Raw genomic sequence first — 17,585 nt, 5'->3', positions numbered from 1 at the left:
CAAAACTCTCCTCTCAAAAACCCACAACCAATCGTGAGTTTGACAATCCCGTGACACGTTGCTGATGAAAGCCGATACGCGTGTGACGTAATGAAGCTTCATTTGGGGAGTCACGTGATCTTTCAACTGATGAAGCGAGGCATCGAAACATCTTGTGGCGATACTTCTGCTTTGAAAGCTCCACACTGTTTCGACCGTCTGCTTCGAGCATAACATCTCTAGCTCACCGCTCCCTATGCCGCTTTCTGTTCGCTGTTCCCCGTAGGGTTAAAGGCATAGGCGCTGAAACCGTGGGTGCTCCGGTGCTCGAGCACCCATGGAAAATACTGAGCACCCACGTGTGCCAGACCTAAGACCTAGACTTAATAGATCTTTGATGTTTGATGTTTGACTATGATCTATTCTGTCTATGTGCCAGACTGCCAGTAGGCTATATTCATTTAAAATTAAACAATGCAGTTGGTGTTAAATTTAGCATCTGATTGGTTATGTCGCTTTCAGCCCCCTGCTCATATCCTATCCACTAATCACAGCAGCTCTCGAATGAAAACGCGCCTCTTTAGTGACCCCCCTCCATCCAGGAAAACATAAATCGGCGCCTATGGTTAAAGGTGATTGCTAACGGCGCAGCGCTGGCTAATCTGCCTTTATAACCACTGCTGCTTTGTCTAATCTGGAACTGCTATGTCTCCTTTGGAACTGGGTTGCTTCACCTGGAACTGCTTTGCTTCCAGACATCAGCTGCTGAGGGCGAAGTTGTGGCTTGGCAACGCTGTTTCTTTTGTTTTCGACTGCCACATCTTCAGTAGCAGTTTTAAGCACGGACAAACTGGGCAGCCGCCGGGGCGGCATTTTTTCATGACACAAGGGGGGCGGCACGAGCACTTGGAAATCAAGCGGGTTCCTGTAGAGTTCAGAAGGCACCTGTAACGCACCAGCCAATCAAATAAAAAGAATATAGCTACTGAACAGCCAATCAAAAAATAGCATTTATAGGGTTCGGGATGTTTTACAGGCTTTTTAAAACATTATCCAAACTTTCACTGAGTTTCAACTTTCAAAAAAAAAGTTCACAGTTTCAGATTATGGCATTATCTTAATCCCATAGAAATTTACATCTTTATGAAAACTTCTAGATGAACATAAATGAGGTTCAGTTGGTCATTAAACATATCAGATCTACAATAGTAACAGACAGTCAGTGAACTAACCTCAGAGTCTCCAATCTACAGTCTGGGCTCTCTAGAAAACCACACAGCTGCTTCACTCCTGAATCCTTCAGGTTGTTGTCACTCAGGTCCAGATGTTTCAGATGGGAGGGGTTGGACTTCAGAGCTGAGACCAGAGGATCACAGCTGATCTCTGACAAACCGCAGTCCTCCAATCTGAATAAAGAATGAAAGATGTAGATAAATCATGAACAGTCAGATGTGTTCAGGTTTTAAATGTGCAGCTCAACATTACTGTGTCAGCTTCATTGACTTTAACAACTAACTGTTAGCCTGTCATCGTAATGGTTATTAGTTGTTGTTTTGTTTTTCTTTACGTTGAGTATGTGTGTGCAATGCCTCTGAGGTGATTGGTGGGAAGGTCCCGGTCCTGGCTCCTGATTGGCTGCAGCACGGAGCTCCCTCATATATAAGCGCCCAAGATGGCAGGTCTGCACAGGATTTTCATCATCCTCCTCATCTCCCAACTGGCCACAGCTTTTGCTTGCTTGTTGTTCATGAGTTTTGTTTGTTTACTTTGAGTAGTAGGGGTGGACTGCCAGTTTTATTACCTTCTTTTCTCCTGTTTATTTAGGCCGGGAGGTAAGTGTTTTGTCTTTTGTTTGCATTTGTTAGGTTATCTGATTTATTTCTAAGTAGGGTTGTTTTGTTAATTGAAGATACCATCCACTCATTGTTAAATAGTTCCATTTTCTGTAAATAAATTCTTCCTTTATATTGCATTCGGTAGTGTTTTTGTGGCTACTAATAATCTTTTGAAAAGGACTGTGCTCCAGGTTTACGAGCTTGTCCCTGAAGCTTATAGGCAAAAATTTAGAAATGGTGACAAAACTGCCAACCAGACGTATGTGGAATTTGCGCACGACAAGAGTGTGTTATTCGATAAATGGTGCCAAGCATGTAATGTTAAAACGGTGGCTGAAATGAGAGAGCACATTTTGTTGGAAGAATTCAAGAAGTGTTTGCCAGACAGAATCGTGGTATATTTAACTGAGCAGAAGGTGTCCTCGCTAACTAAGGCAGCTGTGCTGGTGGACGAGTTTATGTTGACGCATGAAAGTGTCTTTTGTATGCCAGCACCGCGCGATTGATTTTGTTTGTTTTTGTGTTTGTTTGGTTGTCTCTTATGGCATATTTTCTTTTGTAGTAGTTTTGTTGCAACCCATAACTAGGATTATCCTGTCAGCTTTGTGTTTATTTTGGTTGCGGTGGGTTGCATTTCATATGTGATAATGTAGATTTTTGTTCAATTGGTATTGTTTCAATATTGGATCAAAAATGTAATTCTTTGCACTGAAGAACAATTCTGTTTCCTTTTTCATTCCTAACCTGTTGCTCTCTGGTGTTCCCCATTCAGATGCTGAGCCTACAGTGGTGGATTGGTGTCCCGGGGGCGGTATCCCCTTTATATTGTATTTACTTTGTTTTGCTTTTGTTTATTTGCTTCATGTGTGGCGTCCCTGGGATCCCCTTTCCTTTGGACCCTTCTGTCACAGTAGGTCTCAGCCCTGGTTGGGCCCCCTTTTAATTCCCATGAGGGATTTTGGTGCAAGAGTTTTAAATTGTAATTTGTAATGAATAAAAATATTTGAACCATTGAACTGCCGTCTCTGCCTCACTTGCTAACAGACCTGAGTGCCTTCCTACTTGGGTTGGGGTGGGCCCATTTAAAGAAGACACTGGGTGAAATCCCGGGGTGGCGTTGTCTGGCAACAATAAACTGATTATCAATACATACTGCCTTGAATATCACATATTCGCTGCAAAAACTTGAAATTAAATCAAAAATGCCTGTAAATGTTATTTTGATTTTTGTTAGAGTTTTCTTTCTCCACAGCTGCAGAACTCTTTTCTAGTGTTTCTTCAACATGTTTTCAGAGTGTATCTGTTCTCCTGGTGCAGTCAGTTTGCTTTCCAGGTTTGAAAACTGCTGAGAAAATGTGATCAAAACAGTTCAGAGCGTGAATCTTCCTCTTCTTAAGAGTGCCATTTTATTTTGAAAATTGATGAAGGGCATGTCCCTGTCTCCTGCTGTTTTTCAGGTTTCAGTTTCAAAATGCATCAGAAAGAGAACACTTCCAAAAATCACATGATCCAAAAGCTCCTAACTGTGTTCAAATCTCTGAAAATTGGGGCTTTGTAAGGTCAGCTTTGAAACATGACTGCAAATATACTTCCTTCAGAGTTTCAAAATGTCAAGGTTTTAAAATATAAGTTTCAATGTTTCAGAACTTTTTACACTTATCCGCAGCAGTTTTCAGAGCAGTTTAAAATGTGAGGAAAACTGAGGTAAAATAATATTTACAGGGATGTTTTACAGGCTTTTTAAAACATTATCCAAACTTTCACTGAGTTTCAAACTTTCAAAAAAGAAATCAGTTTCAGATTATTGCATTATCTTAATCCCATAGAAATTTACATCATTATGAAAAGTTCTAGATGAACATAAATGAGGTTCAGTTGGTCATTAAACATATCACATGAGACAGTCAGTGAACTAACCTCAGAGTCTCCAGTCTACAGTCTGGACTCTCCAGAAAACTACACAGCTGCTTCACTCCTGAATCCTGCAGACTGTTGAGACTCAGGTCCAGATGTTTCAGATGGGAGGGGTTGGACTTCAGAGCTGAGACCAGAGAAAAACAGCTGATCTCTGACAAACTGCAGTCCTCCAATCTGAATAAAAAATAAAAAATGTAGATATATCATGAACAGTCAGATGTGTTCAGGTTTTAAATGTGCAGCTCAACATTACTGTGTCAGCTTCATTGACTTTAACAACAGTCGACATTTTCTACAGTTTCTGTCACAAACGCTCGTCTTGAACAAAAGGACATTTATGGGATCAACATCATGACAAAATCTGACATAAAATGTTTTGGAAACTTGAAATTAAATCAAAAATGTCTGTAAATGTTATTTTGTATTTGAGTTTTCTTTCTTCACAGCTGCAGAACTGTTCTTCTAGTGTTTCTTCAACATGTTTTCAGGGCGTCTCTGTTCTCCTGGTGCATCAGTTTGTTTTCCAGGTATGAATCCTTGTAAATGCTGGTCTGAAAACTGCTGACAAAATGTCATCAAAACACTTTGGAGAGCTTGAAACTTTCTCTTCTAAAGAGTGACATTTTATTTTGGAAAAAAATGATAAAGAGCATGTCTCTGTCTCCTCCATTTTTTCAGGTTTCAGTTTCAAAATGGATCAGAGAGAGAACGATTCCAAAAATCACATGATCCAAAAGCTCCTAACTGTGTGTTTAAATCTCTGAAAAGTGGGTGTTGTAAAGTCAGCTTTGAAACATGACTGCAAATATATTTCCTTCAGAGTTTCAAAATAAAATGTCAACCTCTAAAAATAGAAGTTTCAAGGTTTCAGAACTTTTTACACTCATTCACAGCAGTTTTCAGATCAGTTTAAAACGTGGAAACAAACTAATACACCAGGAGAACAGTGACGAATTTGAAACTCTGAAAACGTGTTGGACCTGTTCAGGGTGGACCCTGCCTCTTGCCTGATAAAAGCTGGGATAGGTTTCAGTCCCCCGCAACCCTTCACAGGACAAGTTGTTACAGAAGATGAAATAATGAATGAATGAATGAATGACAACATCTTGAAGACACACTGTAAAAACAGGAAGGTTTCACAGTTTCAGATTATTGCATGATCTTAATCCCATAGAAATGTACATCTTTGTGGATGAAAGTTCTGTATGAACACAAATGAGGTACAGTTCGTCATTAAACATATCAGATCTACAATATTAACAGGCAGTCAGCGAACTGACCTCAGAGTCTCCAGTCTACAGTGTGGACTCTCCAGTCCAGCAGACAGCAGCTTCACTCCTGAATCCTCCAGATCATTATCACTCATGTCCAGCTCTGTCAGATATGAAGGGTTGGACTTCAAAGCTGAGGATACAACTTCAGATCCAGTCTCTGAGAGTCCACATCCAGTAAGTCTTGTGATTAGAAAAAATATAAAATCTGTATTAAAATCAGTCAATATACAGCTCATTTCATCTTGCTGTGTATGACTCAACACATATCCAACAAGGTTCAAAAAGGGTCATCAAGTTCACTAGGCAGGACATCAGGAGAGGCAGTTTGGCTTTCCTGGACTGTCTGGTGCATGTGGAAGAAGACCGAAGCCTCAACATTGAAGTGTATAGAAAACCCACCCACACTGATCAGCACTTATTATTTGATTCCCACCACCCCCTGGAGCACAAACTAGGGGTCATCAGAACGCTTCAGCACAGAGCACAGTGTACCCACAAGACTGGATGGCAAGGAGAAGGAGCAAAAACACATTAAACGGGCACTCAAGACATGTGGATATCCCAACTGGGCCTTTGTAAAAGGCTCAAAAAGATACCCCAAAAAGGACAGCGAGGAGGAGAGTAACAAAAGGAAAAACACCGTCATCCCCCTACGTGGCTGGAGTATCTGAGAAATTCAGGGGAATTTTCAGAAATCATCGCATTCCAGTTAATTTCAAACCAGGGAATACACTTAGGCAAAGACTGGGCCACCCTAAAGACAAAACACCCAGGCAAAAACAGAGTAATGTGGTGTATGCCAGGGGTTCCCAAACCTTTCCATGCCAAGGCTCCCCAAACAGGTCCCCGGGTTTTCTGGCCGGGGACCCCCTTTGCAAACCTACAGACAATGCTACAAAATATGTAAAGAAACTTCATCTTTTATAATGTTTCTTACTTTTATTCACTCCTCAATAACTATTACATTTGTTTAGCATAAGTGCTGCCTCATATTTTCAGATTTTAGTTGGCCAGGAGTTCTGGTTTTTTTGCAGCAGCAGTGTCCTCCATGAAAGGGGTGTTGGTCTGTTCCTTCGGTCTCTTTCTTGTCAAAAACCTGTCCATTTTGCGCTAGCTATATGCTAGCTACATGCTAGCTTGAGGAGCAAAGAAGCTTGATAAATGGCGCAAACCGCGAGGTCTACACAGATTATGAGGTCATAAACGATTTTTGACTGGCAGGGAATCAGAACCCTAACCCTAACCCATTTAGATATGATATATTATTAATAATTACGTTTTATGATAATGATTTTAAAAACAATTAGATTATATTTTAGAATAATGGTTAAACATTTTTCAATTTTTTTTTCTTATCTTCCCTCCAATTGTCTGAGGCCCCCCTAGCGCCCCCTGGCGGCCGCCCAGTATGCCGTTCAGTGCAGTGAGGAGTGTACAGATTTACACATTGGGGAAACCAAACAACCCATCCATAAACGCATGTACCAGCACAGGAGAGCCAGCTCATCAGGAAACGATTCAGCGATCCACCTACACCTGAAGGACAAAGAACACTCCTTTGAAGATAACAACGTCCAAATCTTAGCCAGAGAAGACCGATGGTTTGAAAGAGGAGTAAAGAAAGCCATCTATGTTGGACTGGAAAAACCTTCACTAAACAGAGGAGGTGGACTGAGATTTAATCTGCCATCTATTTACAATACATTTTAACTTCTGTCCCCAAGAAGTTTCAATCTCATTCACACCTTGACACTGGAGCCTCTGACGGAGGGTTGTTAGTGCACCATTCATGGGGAAGAGGAGGGAGACAAAAACAGTCCCCCCTCAACAACAGGTAAGTACCCAACCGTTAATGAAATTAGCTGCAACAGTTTCTGGTTGTTAGCATAACGAAGCAAGTTTTCAGGAGGAGTTCCTATTTAAACCTCAAACTTCTCACCAGTCCCCTAGAACTGAAGAAGCTACTCGGATGAGTGGTGAAACGTCTTCTCAAAAAAACTCTACAAGTCCAGTTGCCCTTTTTGAACCCTGTTGGATATACCATGACCTGGATGACTGAGAACCTTCACAGACGTGACTCAACACAGTAAGTCTCTCTCATAGCTGCAGATTATTAATGACAATATTTGTTCTGCTGATAATTTTTCAGTTTCATTTTTTTTCTTTTTCTAAAATCCAAGTGCGTTAAATGAATTAGGATATTTTATTTATTTCTAAGTCACTGCGATGTGACATGCATACTGCCGTTGACCAGGCCATGTATCTGGTGTCTTCTTGTTGGTTGCAAGCCTGTTGGTCAGTTTTCAGTTGGACTGGGCTTCTAAATGTGTTTTGCCTGGAATCTTGGCACAAGGGATTGTAACATCTTATCCTGTGTATTAATGAATGCAACCATACGTCGCAGAACATCATTAAACATGTCTGCTGTCTTGAAGAATGTTACAGCACTGAGAAGTGATTTCTATTGTAGAATTTCATAATGGCGGTCCAAGCAGAATATTGATTTAGTATTTGTTGTGACAGTGTGACTTTTTGAGTAAAGCTAAAAGGAAATCATGAAAAGGAAAGTCAAGAAACTATTAACAAAAAAATATGTAATCTATTGTTAAAAATAAACATCAGAATCTTCAACTTAAAGGCAAAAATCCCAACCAACTAAACAATTCACATTGATATACTAATTAAACAACTTCAGACAAAAAAACTTCTGATTTTAAATTCATGCAGTTAATCTCAGAATAATGACAATAATTAATTATTTAATTTTGTTTATATCTGAAGAATTAAACTACTAATCTCCACTGATTGATTATGTTAATGATCACATCTGGACTCACCGAGCCTTTCTGCAGTTTCTCACAGCTGGGATCAGTCTCCGTCGTCCCTCCGATGATGTGTCGTACTTCTCCAAGTCCAACTCATCCTGAACCTCATCTGACATCTGCAGCATGTCGGCCAGAGCTGAGCAGTGGATCTCAGAGAGTTTCTTCTCTGATCTGTTTTCTGATTTCATGAACTCTTGGATCTCCTGATGAACTGAGAGGTCGTTCATCTCCGTCAGACAGTGGAAGATGTTGATACTTCTGTCAGGAGAGATTTTATAAGTGTTCATATTCTTCAGCCTGTTGATGGCTCTCTGGATGATTTCTGGACTTTTCTCTGTCTGACCCAGCAGGCCTCCTAAGAGTCTCTGGTTGGACTCCAGAGAGAGGCCATGAAGGAAGCGAACAAACAAGTCCAGGTGACCATTTTTACTCTTCAGGGATTTCTTCATGGCCCTATACAGGAAGTAATCCAGAGATAGGCTGCCCATATCATCATCATCATCATCATCATCGTCGTCGTAATCCTCATCATCATCCTCATGGTTTTTCGCCAGGAAGTCCTGCAGGACCTCTTTCTTCCTGTTGGTGTAACAGTGGAACATGTAGACTGCAGCCAGAAACTCTTGAACGCTCAGATGAACAAAGCAGTAGACTGATTTCTGGAAGATCACACTCTCTCTTTTGAAGATCTCTGTACAAACTCCTGAGTACACTGAGGCATCTGTGACATCAAGACCACAGCACTCCAGGTCTTCTTGATAGAACATTATGTTTCCTTTCTCCAGATGTTCAAACGCCAGTCTCCCCAACTTCAGAAGAACTTCCCTGTCAGCCTCCATCAGCTCCTGTGTACTAATCTCATGTCCCTTATTATACTTGTTCTTCTTCCTCTCTGACTGAACCATCACAAAGAGTGAGTACATGTCAGTCAGGGTCTTGGGCAGCTCTTCTCTCTGCTCTGTAGTCAAAATGTACTCCAGAACTGTAGCAGTGATCCAGCAGAAGACTGGGACTCCACACAGGATGTGGAGAATCCTGGATTTCTTGATGTGGGAGATGATTCTGCTGGACAGCTCTTCATCACTGAACCTCCTCCTGAAGTACTCCTCCTTCTGGGCGTCAGTGAAACCTCGTACTTCTGTTACCCTGTCAACCCATGTAGGAGGGATCTGATTGGCTGCTGCAGGTCGGGATGTGATCCAGACCAGAGCCGAGGGAAGCAGTTTCCCCTTGATGAGGTTTGTCAGCAGCACGTTGACTGATGCCTTCTGTGTGACATCAGACACAACCTCACTGTTGTTGAAGTCCAATGAAAGTCTGCTTTCATCCAGGCCGTCAAAGATGAACAAAAGTTTACAGACAGCCAGCTCCTCTGCTGTGACCTTCTGTAATGTTGAATGGAAAACATAGAGCAGCCTGAGAAGACTGTACTGCTTATCTTTGATCAAGTTCAGCTCCCTGAACCGAAGCACAATCACCACACTGACATCTTGGTTTTCCAAACCCTCTGCCCAGTCCAGAGTGAACTTCTGCACTGAGAAGGTTTTTCCAATGCCAGCGACACCATTGGTCAGAACCACTCTGATGTGTCTCTGTTGGTCAGGTAAGGCTTTAAAGATGTCGTGGCACTTGATTGGAGTGTCATGGAGGACCTTCATCTTGGAAGCTGTCTCAAGCTGCTTCACCTCATGTTGGGTATTAACCTCTTCACTCTGTCCCTCTGTGATGTAGAGCTCAGTGTAGATCCTGTTGAGGAGGGTTCCACTTCCTGTTACATCAGTTCCTTCAGTCACATGTTCACATCTCCTCCTCAGACTGATCTTATGTTCATCTAAAACCTCCTGCAGATCAACATCAGCTGGAAAAAAAGAACAAACATGAGACAAAAAGAAATCAGTCAACCCTGTTAGAAGTCACAAAGAACAGAAAACTGACTACTTTTAAATGTTTTGTAAAGAGTTGTTTCTTCACACAATGAAACATTTTTAGGAAACTTTAGAGAGGTTATTTTATTCTTTTGGCCTCTAAGGGTGCGTGTCAGTGTTCGACTGACAGCAGAGGCAGCTCATGTACAGCTCACTGTGGCTGTTCCTTCCTCTATGGAATATTAAAGACTGATCCACCAATAAAATGAACAACATTTTCATCTCTTGTTTTATCAACACCAACAACAAAATCCCACTAATCACATCACAAATACTCTTCTCTCTGTCCTGTTGTTATTACAGACAGTCTGAGCTCACGGCAAACCCTCATTTCAATTATTTTGAATGAGGGTTTCTTCCTTATGGAGGAGAAACTGGAAGTTGCGCTCTCTACTCACACCAAGACCAAACTGTATCTTGACTGGTTTGTTCAAACAAAGGCAGTGCTATAACAAAACGATTCAATGTGAAATATGCATTTCATTCTTTGGCTTCTGACTTTTTTCTCTACAGATCATAGGTCATGTGATCCAGAGCAAATTCGTTTAATGGAGCAGAAACAATACAGTGAAATTTCACTGGGAGTTCATTTAGAATGGTATTTATAATGATCTTAAATCCCCATGACGTAAAACACAACAATGTGCCCGCATTAAATCAACAGGTTTCGAGAAAAAAAATCCACCAGCAGACAGATGTACAGTCTTACTTGTTCTGGATCTTTGTCCACAAAGGGGACAGGAGGAGTCTCCTGATGAAGATGACTTGTCCCAGTATGAGGTGATGCACTGTCTGCAAAACCAGTGTCCACAGCTGGTAGAGACTGGATCCTTCAGGACGTCCTGACACAAAGCACAGCAGGACAGCAGCTCCTTCACAGAAACATGACTCCTCTTCTTCTCTCTGTCAACACGTTTGTCACTAAAATCATTTGTTGGTGGAAACACAGTCCGAAAGCTCAGACACTCACAGAGAACAGGAAAAGTGTGACTACTTCTCTCTTTGAATCCCTTCCTTTGATTTCATCTCTCTAGCTTCCATCAACACACTTTCTGAAATGGAGGTTCTCAGGTGTTTTACTCCAGAAATACCATCAGTCCTTCCTGGTTCTAAAACCCAGACTAGGATCTTACTTACATGCACTAAAATGTCTGAATCATGACTATAAATCTTTTAGCAGAACATGTCTGCGTCATCCAAAAAAATCATCATCTTCCATCAGGTCAGTTTACAGTAGAAACAGTCTCTTACTTTGTGTCTGAGGGTCCAGGTTCTTCACTGAAATCTGGTGGACGTCCTTTGAACCAGTCACTCTTCATAGACAGACATCCGGATACTGGAGACTCTGATATCTGTCTGTTGTACTGACCTCTGTAGAAACAAATGTGTATTTTAGTAAAAAAAAAAAAAAAATGTGTTTCCCCTCCCATCATAGTTATTTTCATTTATATCACCAAGTCACAACAGAAGTCGTTTCACTTTTCCTATAAATAATGATGTTACTAATCTAAAAGCGAAGATATGTTATTTCATTTTCCTCATCGTTGCGCATCTCTGCTTCTCCTCCGCTCTGTTTTACGATGGGCGGCTGGAGCCCCGCATCGACAAACAAACAAGTGAACAGTCACCTTTTGTCAGACAGAGAGAGAAGAGGACAACATGTCACGTCGACCCCAATTGCCTGAAACACAGGCGAAAATATCCACGTTTTTTTAAGCTCACCATAAGTAATTCTGGAGAGACAAACGTTATCTCTGCTACTAGCAGTAGCCAGAGTAGCTCTGCCGTTGCTCGTTCAAGCACAGAGCAGAGCATAGGGCAATGGTTCTCAATTATTTTCTGTCATGCTCCCCCCTACGGAACAGAATTTTTTTCACCCCTGAATTGAAATATTATTGAGAATCTGACAATATTCGTATATTTATCTGTGAAAAACAATGTATGAGTTGCTGGTGCCAGCATTCTGCACATGGGCGTGGTAGTGGGGGGAAAGGGGACCTGACTACCCAGGGCCCGAGTAGGGAGAGGGCCCATGAAAATCCTGATTTTTTATTTTTTTTGGAATGAATTGGGCCCTCCAATTAAATGGTGTCATAATGTATTATATATTGTAGAATATATTGATAAGATCAACTGAGAGAATGAACTTTGTCTCACAGCCCTCTCAACATATTGGACATTCTTCTTGGAGACGCAAAATGGTTTAGTCCGCCCATAGACAGTGGCCGGTGACAAGTGCATCAGTGAGCCCAGACTGAATGACCTGGAGGCTAACTGTCATCATGCCGCCCAAACAACACAAATCGGGGTACCAGAAAAAGAAAGAGTGGAAAGAAAAAGAAATAGGGCAGAATGAGGGGAAGCAACTCTTAACTGCTTTCTTTCCGAAACATGAACTTAGTTTACTTGTTGTGTAACATCCAATTAACGTTAACGTTGTCGTAGTCCAGAGTCAGTGGGCATTTACTGGGATTTAAATTACATCCTTACACCTTGTGTAAGGCTTTAGCAAGGCTTTATTTCTTTTTCTACAAGCAGAAGAACAATTTTATTGAAAAATGAAATAGTTTATTTGATTTGATTCTCTGTGTACAGTTGCTGGCTCCTGTTCAAGAATAAATGTTTTTAAATCAATATGTGTCATGAATCAAAACGTTAGTACACAAACCAGATGTAGCCTAATGTTTTTTTAGGTGTTTGAGCACAAGTAGGCCAAATGCATCAATTCAGGTGTTGAATGAAAGAACCAGTCATCAATATAATCTGACCCAATTCATGCTTGTTTATTTACAAATAAATGCCCCAATTTTTGGACTAATTTTGGGCCCACTGACATTAAGAGTGTACAGGGTTTGGTGCTACGCCCCTGTTGATGAGAATAAAAACACATTCAGTGTTTCCCCTTGGTTTGCAGTTTGTTTGTTTTTTTTTTGTCGGGGGGGAGGGGTCATTTAAGTAGTTGTAAATATTTAATAGTATTATAGTAAAAATGAATCAATCATCAGAGACAGAAAATTACTGTGGTTAAAAGGGAGTCAAATAATAGAGTTAGTAGCAGTTCTCTTACTTTGTGTCTGACGGTCCAGGTTCTTCACTGAATTCTGGATGTTTAGACTTGTCATTCTTCATAGACAGACGGCTGTCCTTCTCTTCCTCCATCTTCTTATCAGTCTGAGAGTTAAACCAGTAACTCTCAGTGAGTTTACATAAATTTCAGTTACAGTCAGTCAGTGTTGTGCTAATTCACACTCTAGTTCAAGTTCATAGTTCTCTTTAAAAAAAAAAAAAGAAAAGAAAAAAAGAAAGAACTATTATAGACTCCAAAATGAACAGTTTTTGTTGTTGTTGTTGTTTATGTCCCCCGAGGAGCTTCGAGTTGTTATTGTTCAGTACAATCTCTGACAGACCTGTCCATCCATCCCCAGCCCGTCATATTTTTTCTACCAGGATCTTTGCTGCGTTTGATGTTACAAGACGTGCCGAGGCTTCAAAGCGTGTGTGGATCAATGGAGTGGACGTTTCCACGAAGCGCGTATCGAGCGGGCGGCACCCTCGGGGTCTGAAAAGTGAAGCCTAAACGGAAGTGCAAAAAAAAGGCAGTTCGCGTTCGTTTATTTATTCCAGGTTCTTCATTTATATAACGTATAAGACGCAATTATTACATGTCCCCTGCACCTTTTACCGTCCAAAACAATGTTACGCTATAGTAAACAGAGACGCGTTAAGCACTAGGACCAAGCGGAAAAGCTGTCCAGGGTTTACTCCCCATCTTGCCCGATGACAGCTGGGATAGGCTCCAGCAGACCCCCGTGACTGTGAACAGGAATAAGCGGGTACAGAAGATGAATGAAGGACTACTTACACTGAATTTTATACATTTTATTCAATTTCTCCCTACCTGTGATGCCACTTTAACCTGCCCACCACTGGGTCAACCAGTCAAACCAAAAAAAGGGAACATTCAACTTAAAAGTAGCAATAGAAAACTAGAAGAACTAGCCTACTAGAAAACACAGTGAACTAAAAATACTTGTGTCCTCCTCCCACCTCTGAGATCAACATTTCATCCTTGGTTGTCACAGTTATTAAACCGACTTGTATCGAAATCAATAAGTAATATGGAAGTGTTGGACTTTACGACGATGATACCTTTAAACCTACTGCCTCTGTATGAGGTTAGGCAAAATAGTTCAGCTCATAAGTTAGCTAACATGCATATAGTGTTAATCTTGAACTTGCTTTTGGCAATATACAGCGGTGTCAAAAGTATTCACATTCATTACTCAGGTTAGAAGTACAGATACTAGGGTTTAAAAAGACTTCTGTAGAAGTTGAAGTATCAACTCAAGGTTTTTACTCAAGTAAAAGTATAAAAGTACTGGTTTCAAAACTACTTAAAGTACAAAAGTAAAAGTAATTTAAGGAAAAAAATATGTCATTAAGGACAAAAGCTCAGGCCGCGCCACAGGGGCTTATAGTTCACTACTCCACCTCCCCAAAAAACGTTTTTCTAAAGGTCACAATGACTGTAATGTTATATTAAAATGTTAATGTTGAAAAATTTGGGATGCACAACGCTACCTGTTTCAGTTGCATGCCCATTGAAAATGAGAGCATTTTAGTTCAATGCAAATATATTAAAGAACCATATATGTGTACTTCTGAGCATGTGTTTCATGGAGCAGAAGATATGATGACTAGTTGCCTATAAGTATTGTAATAGTGCAAAAAGTCAAACTTTAGAGGCATGTAATCAATAGCCTTTATTGGAATTACAATTCAATAGCTAATGGCAACAATGTCTAACTAGAAGATGTAACAAACACTTGCTACAGTACATCAGGATCTACATCAGTCAAGCACAGAAGATACAACAAAGAGTTACCAATAGCCCCAAAAGCATCTGGCTCTCAAAGTTCTTTGAGCCAATGCATGCTCTTCTTGGCCAGAAGATGAGCCCTGCAACACTAAAGAGCCTTTCACAGGCTGCTGAAGCAGGGAGTGCCATATTGAACTTAAGTGATAGCTGGCACACAGCTGGGAAGGGCTTCAGTAACTCTACTGTTTCTCCTGGGCACCCCAGGTACGCATCCAACTGCTGGGTCATTTCAGGAGGCCCGGTCTTCTTCAAGGAGGAAAAGAAGTCCTCTTCCTCAGAGGACTGGGAGCACTCACTGATGTGATTCTCAGCCTGACAGTCCAAGTGTCTTCTGATATAGTCAAGGCCTGTGTAATAACAAAAATCAGGACAATTTAGATTACATGACAGTACTGTAATTGTGAATTGGATAGTAGTGTGTGTGTATAAATGTAATTTGAAACTCATTTCACTGTCTCCATAGAAATTACTTATTGTATTAAGGGGAAGTTGAGAAGTGAGACACTTACCAAGTTTGAGGATATGTTTGTCACTTGTCCAGCAGGTCCTAAATTTGGGAACTAGAATGGCTGCGGCTATCAGCTCTGGATCTGCAAGCATGTCTCTGAAACGTTTTTCAAGTCCTGAAAGAAGTGCAGCAATCAAAGGCTCGCAGTACGTTAAGTTGCTGGAGTTTGGTCCTTAGTAGAGTTATGGTGGGGACCAACTATCCCATCTGCACACTGGTTTCTCCCTGCAGAACATCAAGTGCCTTTGCAACTGGCTCATTGTCATTGCATATTCTGCAAGAAATGCAAGTTCCACAGGAATAAACTTGTACAAAGAACAAAGAAAAACAAACACTTAGGTGTATCTAGTTCATTGCAGACAGCTGCAAGGGCCCCTTCGTCTCGTTCTCTTGTTATTCTCACTATTCTTTCTACAGCTTTCCTCTTCTTCTTCATCAACATCTTGGCCATCATCGTCTTCTTCTCCATCACTCTCTCCTACAGGTTCAGGATTGTTGTTCTCGTCAGTCTGCCCATAAACTCTAAAGGCTTTCAGGAAGTTTAAACCGTTGTCAGTTGTAGTGCAAACGATCTTCTCTCGGATATTGAATTCTGTGTGAATATCAATTAGTGCACCAGTCAGGGCAGAAAATGTATGTGACCCTTTAAGTCGCTTACATGCCAGGGTAGCACAGGATCTCTGCATGGTCTGGGGGTTACACCAGTGTGCAGTGACACCAACGAAACCGCGACAGTGTGCCGTCCAGCACTCTGTTGTTGTTGCTATGAACTCAACTTCGCTAAGGGCAGCTTTCAGTTTTATTTTAATTTCAGCAGAGGCCTTTGTGACTTTGTTTACAACAGTATTGCGTGTCATGACATTTGTATTTGGCTGAAGATGTTGCACAAGATCAATGAAGCGAGGTTGCTTGACAATGTGTGGTGGGTGCAAGCCCTCGACAATGAATTTGAGGATCACTTTATCCACACTTGCCTGGGACACTCTTCGAGCTTCCCACAGCTTGGATTGTTTGGAGGGTGGGGCCAAAGAATCTTCAGTGGATGACTTCCTTTTGAGGGCTGCTTAAGTGAGTTGTGTGTACCTCTCTAGATGAGTGGGGTGTTTCTTCTGTGGAGAAAATTAATGCAAGTACAGATTGAGATGCATAATATTTCTCTCAAACCACAAGCTCGGACCGTCTAGCACTTCTGCTGTATTAAATATCATGCTTGAAGTTCATGAATGAAGGTCAGACAGGGAACAGTTTCACTGGTCTATGCATTTATGTTGAGCAGAGAAGTATATCGCCACTTAAAGCTGTTTAAGGAACAGGCGCAGCTGCTGGCATGGCTGAAAGGTAGCTTTATGGGATAATAGGAATTTGAATTAAAATCTTTCATTCATTCATCTTCTATACCCGTTTAGTCCTGTTGAGGGTCACGGGGGTCTGCTGGAGCCTATCCCAGCTGTCATCGGGCGAGAGGCAGGGGTACACCCTGGACAGGTCGCCAGTCCATCGCAGGGCCACACACAGAGACAGACAACCATTCACACTCACACGCACACCTACGGACAATTTAGAATCACCAGTTAACCTAATGAGCATGTCTTTGGATGGTGGGAGGAAGCCGGAGTACCCGGAGAGAACCCATGCAGACACAGGGAGAACATGCAAACTCCACACAGAAAGGCCAGCCGGCCCATGGATTCAAACCGGTGACCTTCTTGCTGTGAGGCATCAGTGCTAACCACCTCGCCACTGTGCCGCCCATTAAAATATTTCATATAGCAATAATACAAGGTCAGATAACATTTGACTAAAGTCAAATTTAAAATCTCACACAGAGCGAACCAAACGAACTTGCAATGTTGAATCATAGCCCAACGTAACTGATAGCAAGCAAACCCGTGACTTTAGCATGTGCCTATAGCAAACATTGCAAATTTGCCATTAAGGTAAAAATTGGAGATCACACACACATTTTCTGGGACTGCCCGAAATTGAAATCATACTGGGAGGGGATTCGTACAGAAATACTTGCCATTTTGAATGTTGATTTACCTTTAGATCCGCTGTACTATGTTTTAGGAGCAATTCCAGAGGGAAGTATAGATAGGAAAAAGGTATACTTGCTGAACATCCTCCTGTTAGTGGCAAAGAAAATGATAACTTTGTCCTGGCTTAAACCACACCCACCTGCCCTACATCAATGGAAAGATAGACTAATGACAGTGTACTCGATGGAAAGAATAACAGCAAAACTCCAGATGAAAACAGATTTATTCTTGGGCCCCTGTGATTGCTTATTTTAGATCAGTGTGAGGTAGCCCAAGACTGACTTTATGATGAAAATGGCTAAAATTAACATTTATCATCTAAAGTATTTTTCCCTTTGATTTGTTTATCTATTTTACTCTTACTGGATGATTCCTCTCTACCAGATGCCATGGATTATTATAAA

At 41.3% G+C, this 17,585-nt stretch overlaps 1 protein-coding gene across 1 annotated transcript in view; it reads right to left on the bottom strand.

Moving 5' to 3' along the window:
* Window positions 1–15,234, bottom strand: part of LOC311506719 (NACHT, LRR and PYD domains-containing protein 3-like) — a gene marked incomplete at both ends in the record, with an annotated part of 31,738 nt that extends 16,504 nt beyond the window's left edge. The window contains 7 exons of the mRNA XM_084570789.1: window positions 1,212–1,385; window positions 3,732–3,905; window positions 5,012–5,185; window positions 7,843–9,688; window positions 10,441–10,720; window positions 14,818–14,981; window positions 15,144–15,234. Of these exons, the coding sequence (XP_084426915.1) occupies window positions 1,212–1,385; window positions 3,732–3,905; window positions 5,012–5,185; window positions 7,843–9,688; window positions 10,441–10,720; window positions 14,818–14,981; window positions 15,144–15,234 (2,903 nt within the window). The remainder of the gene's footprint in view (window positions 1–1,211; window positions 1,386–3,731; window positions 3,906–5,011; window positions 5,186–7,842; window positions 9,689–10,440; window positions 10,721–14,817; window positions 14,982–15,143) is intronic.
* Between the last annotated feature and the right edge of the window lie 2,351 nt (window positions 15,235–17,585).

This window comes from Chelon labrosus, assembly GCF_963514085.1.
Source record: "Chelon labrosus genome assembly, chromosome: 2".
In the NCBI taxonomy this organism is placed as follows: Eukaryota; Metazoa; Chordata; class Actinopteri; order Mugiliformes; family Mugilidae; genus Chelon; species Chelon labrosus.
The sequence above is the reverse complement of the archived record's forward strand: the minus strand, read 5'-3'. Positions and strand labels throughout refer to the sequence as shown.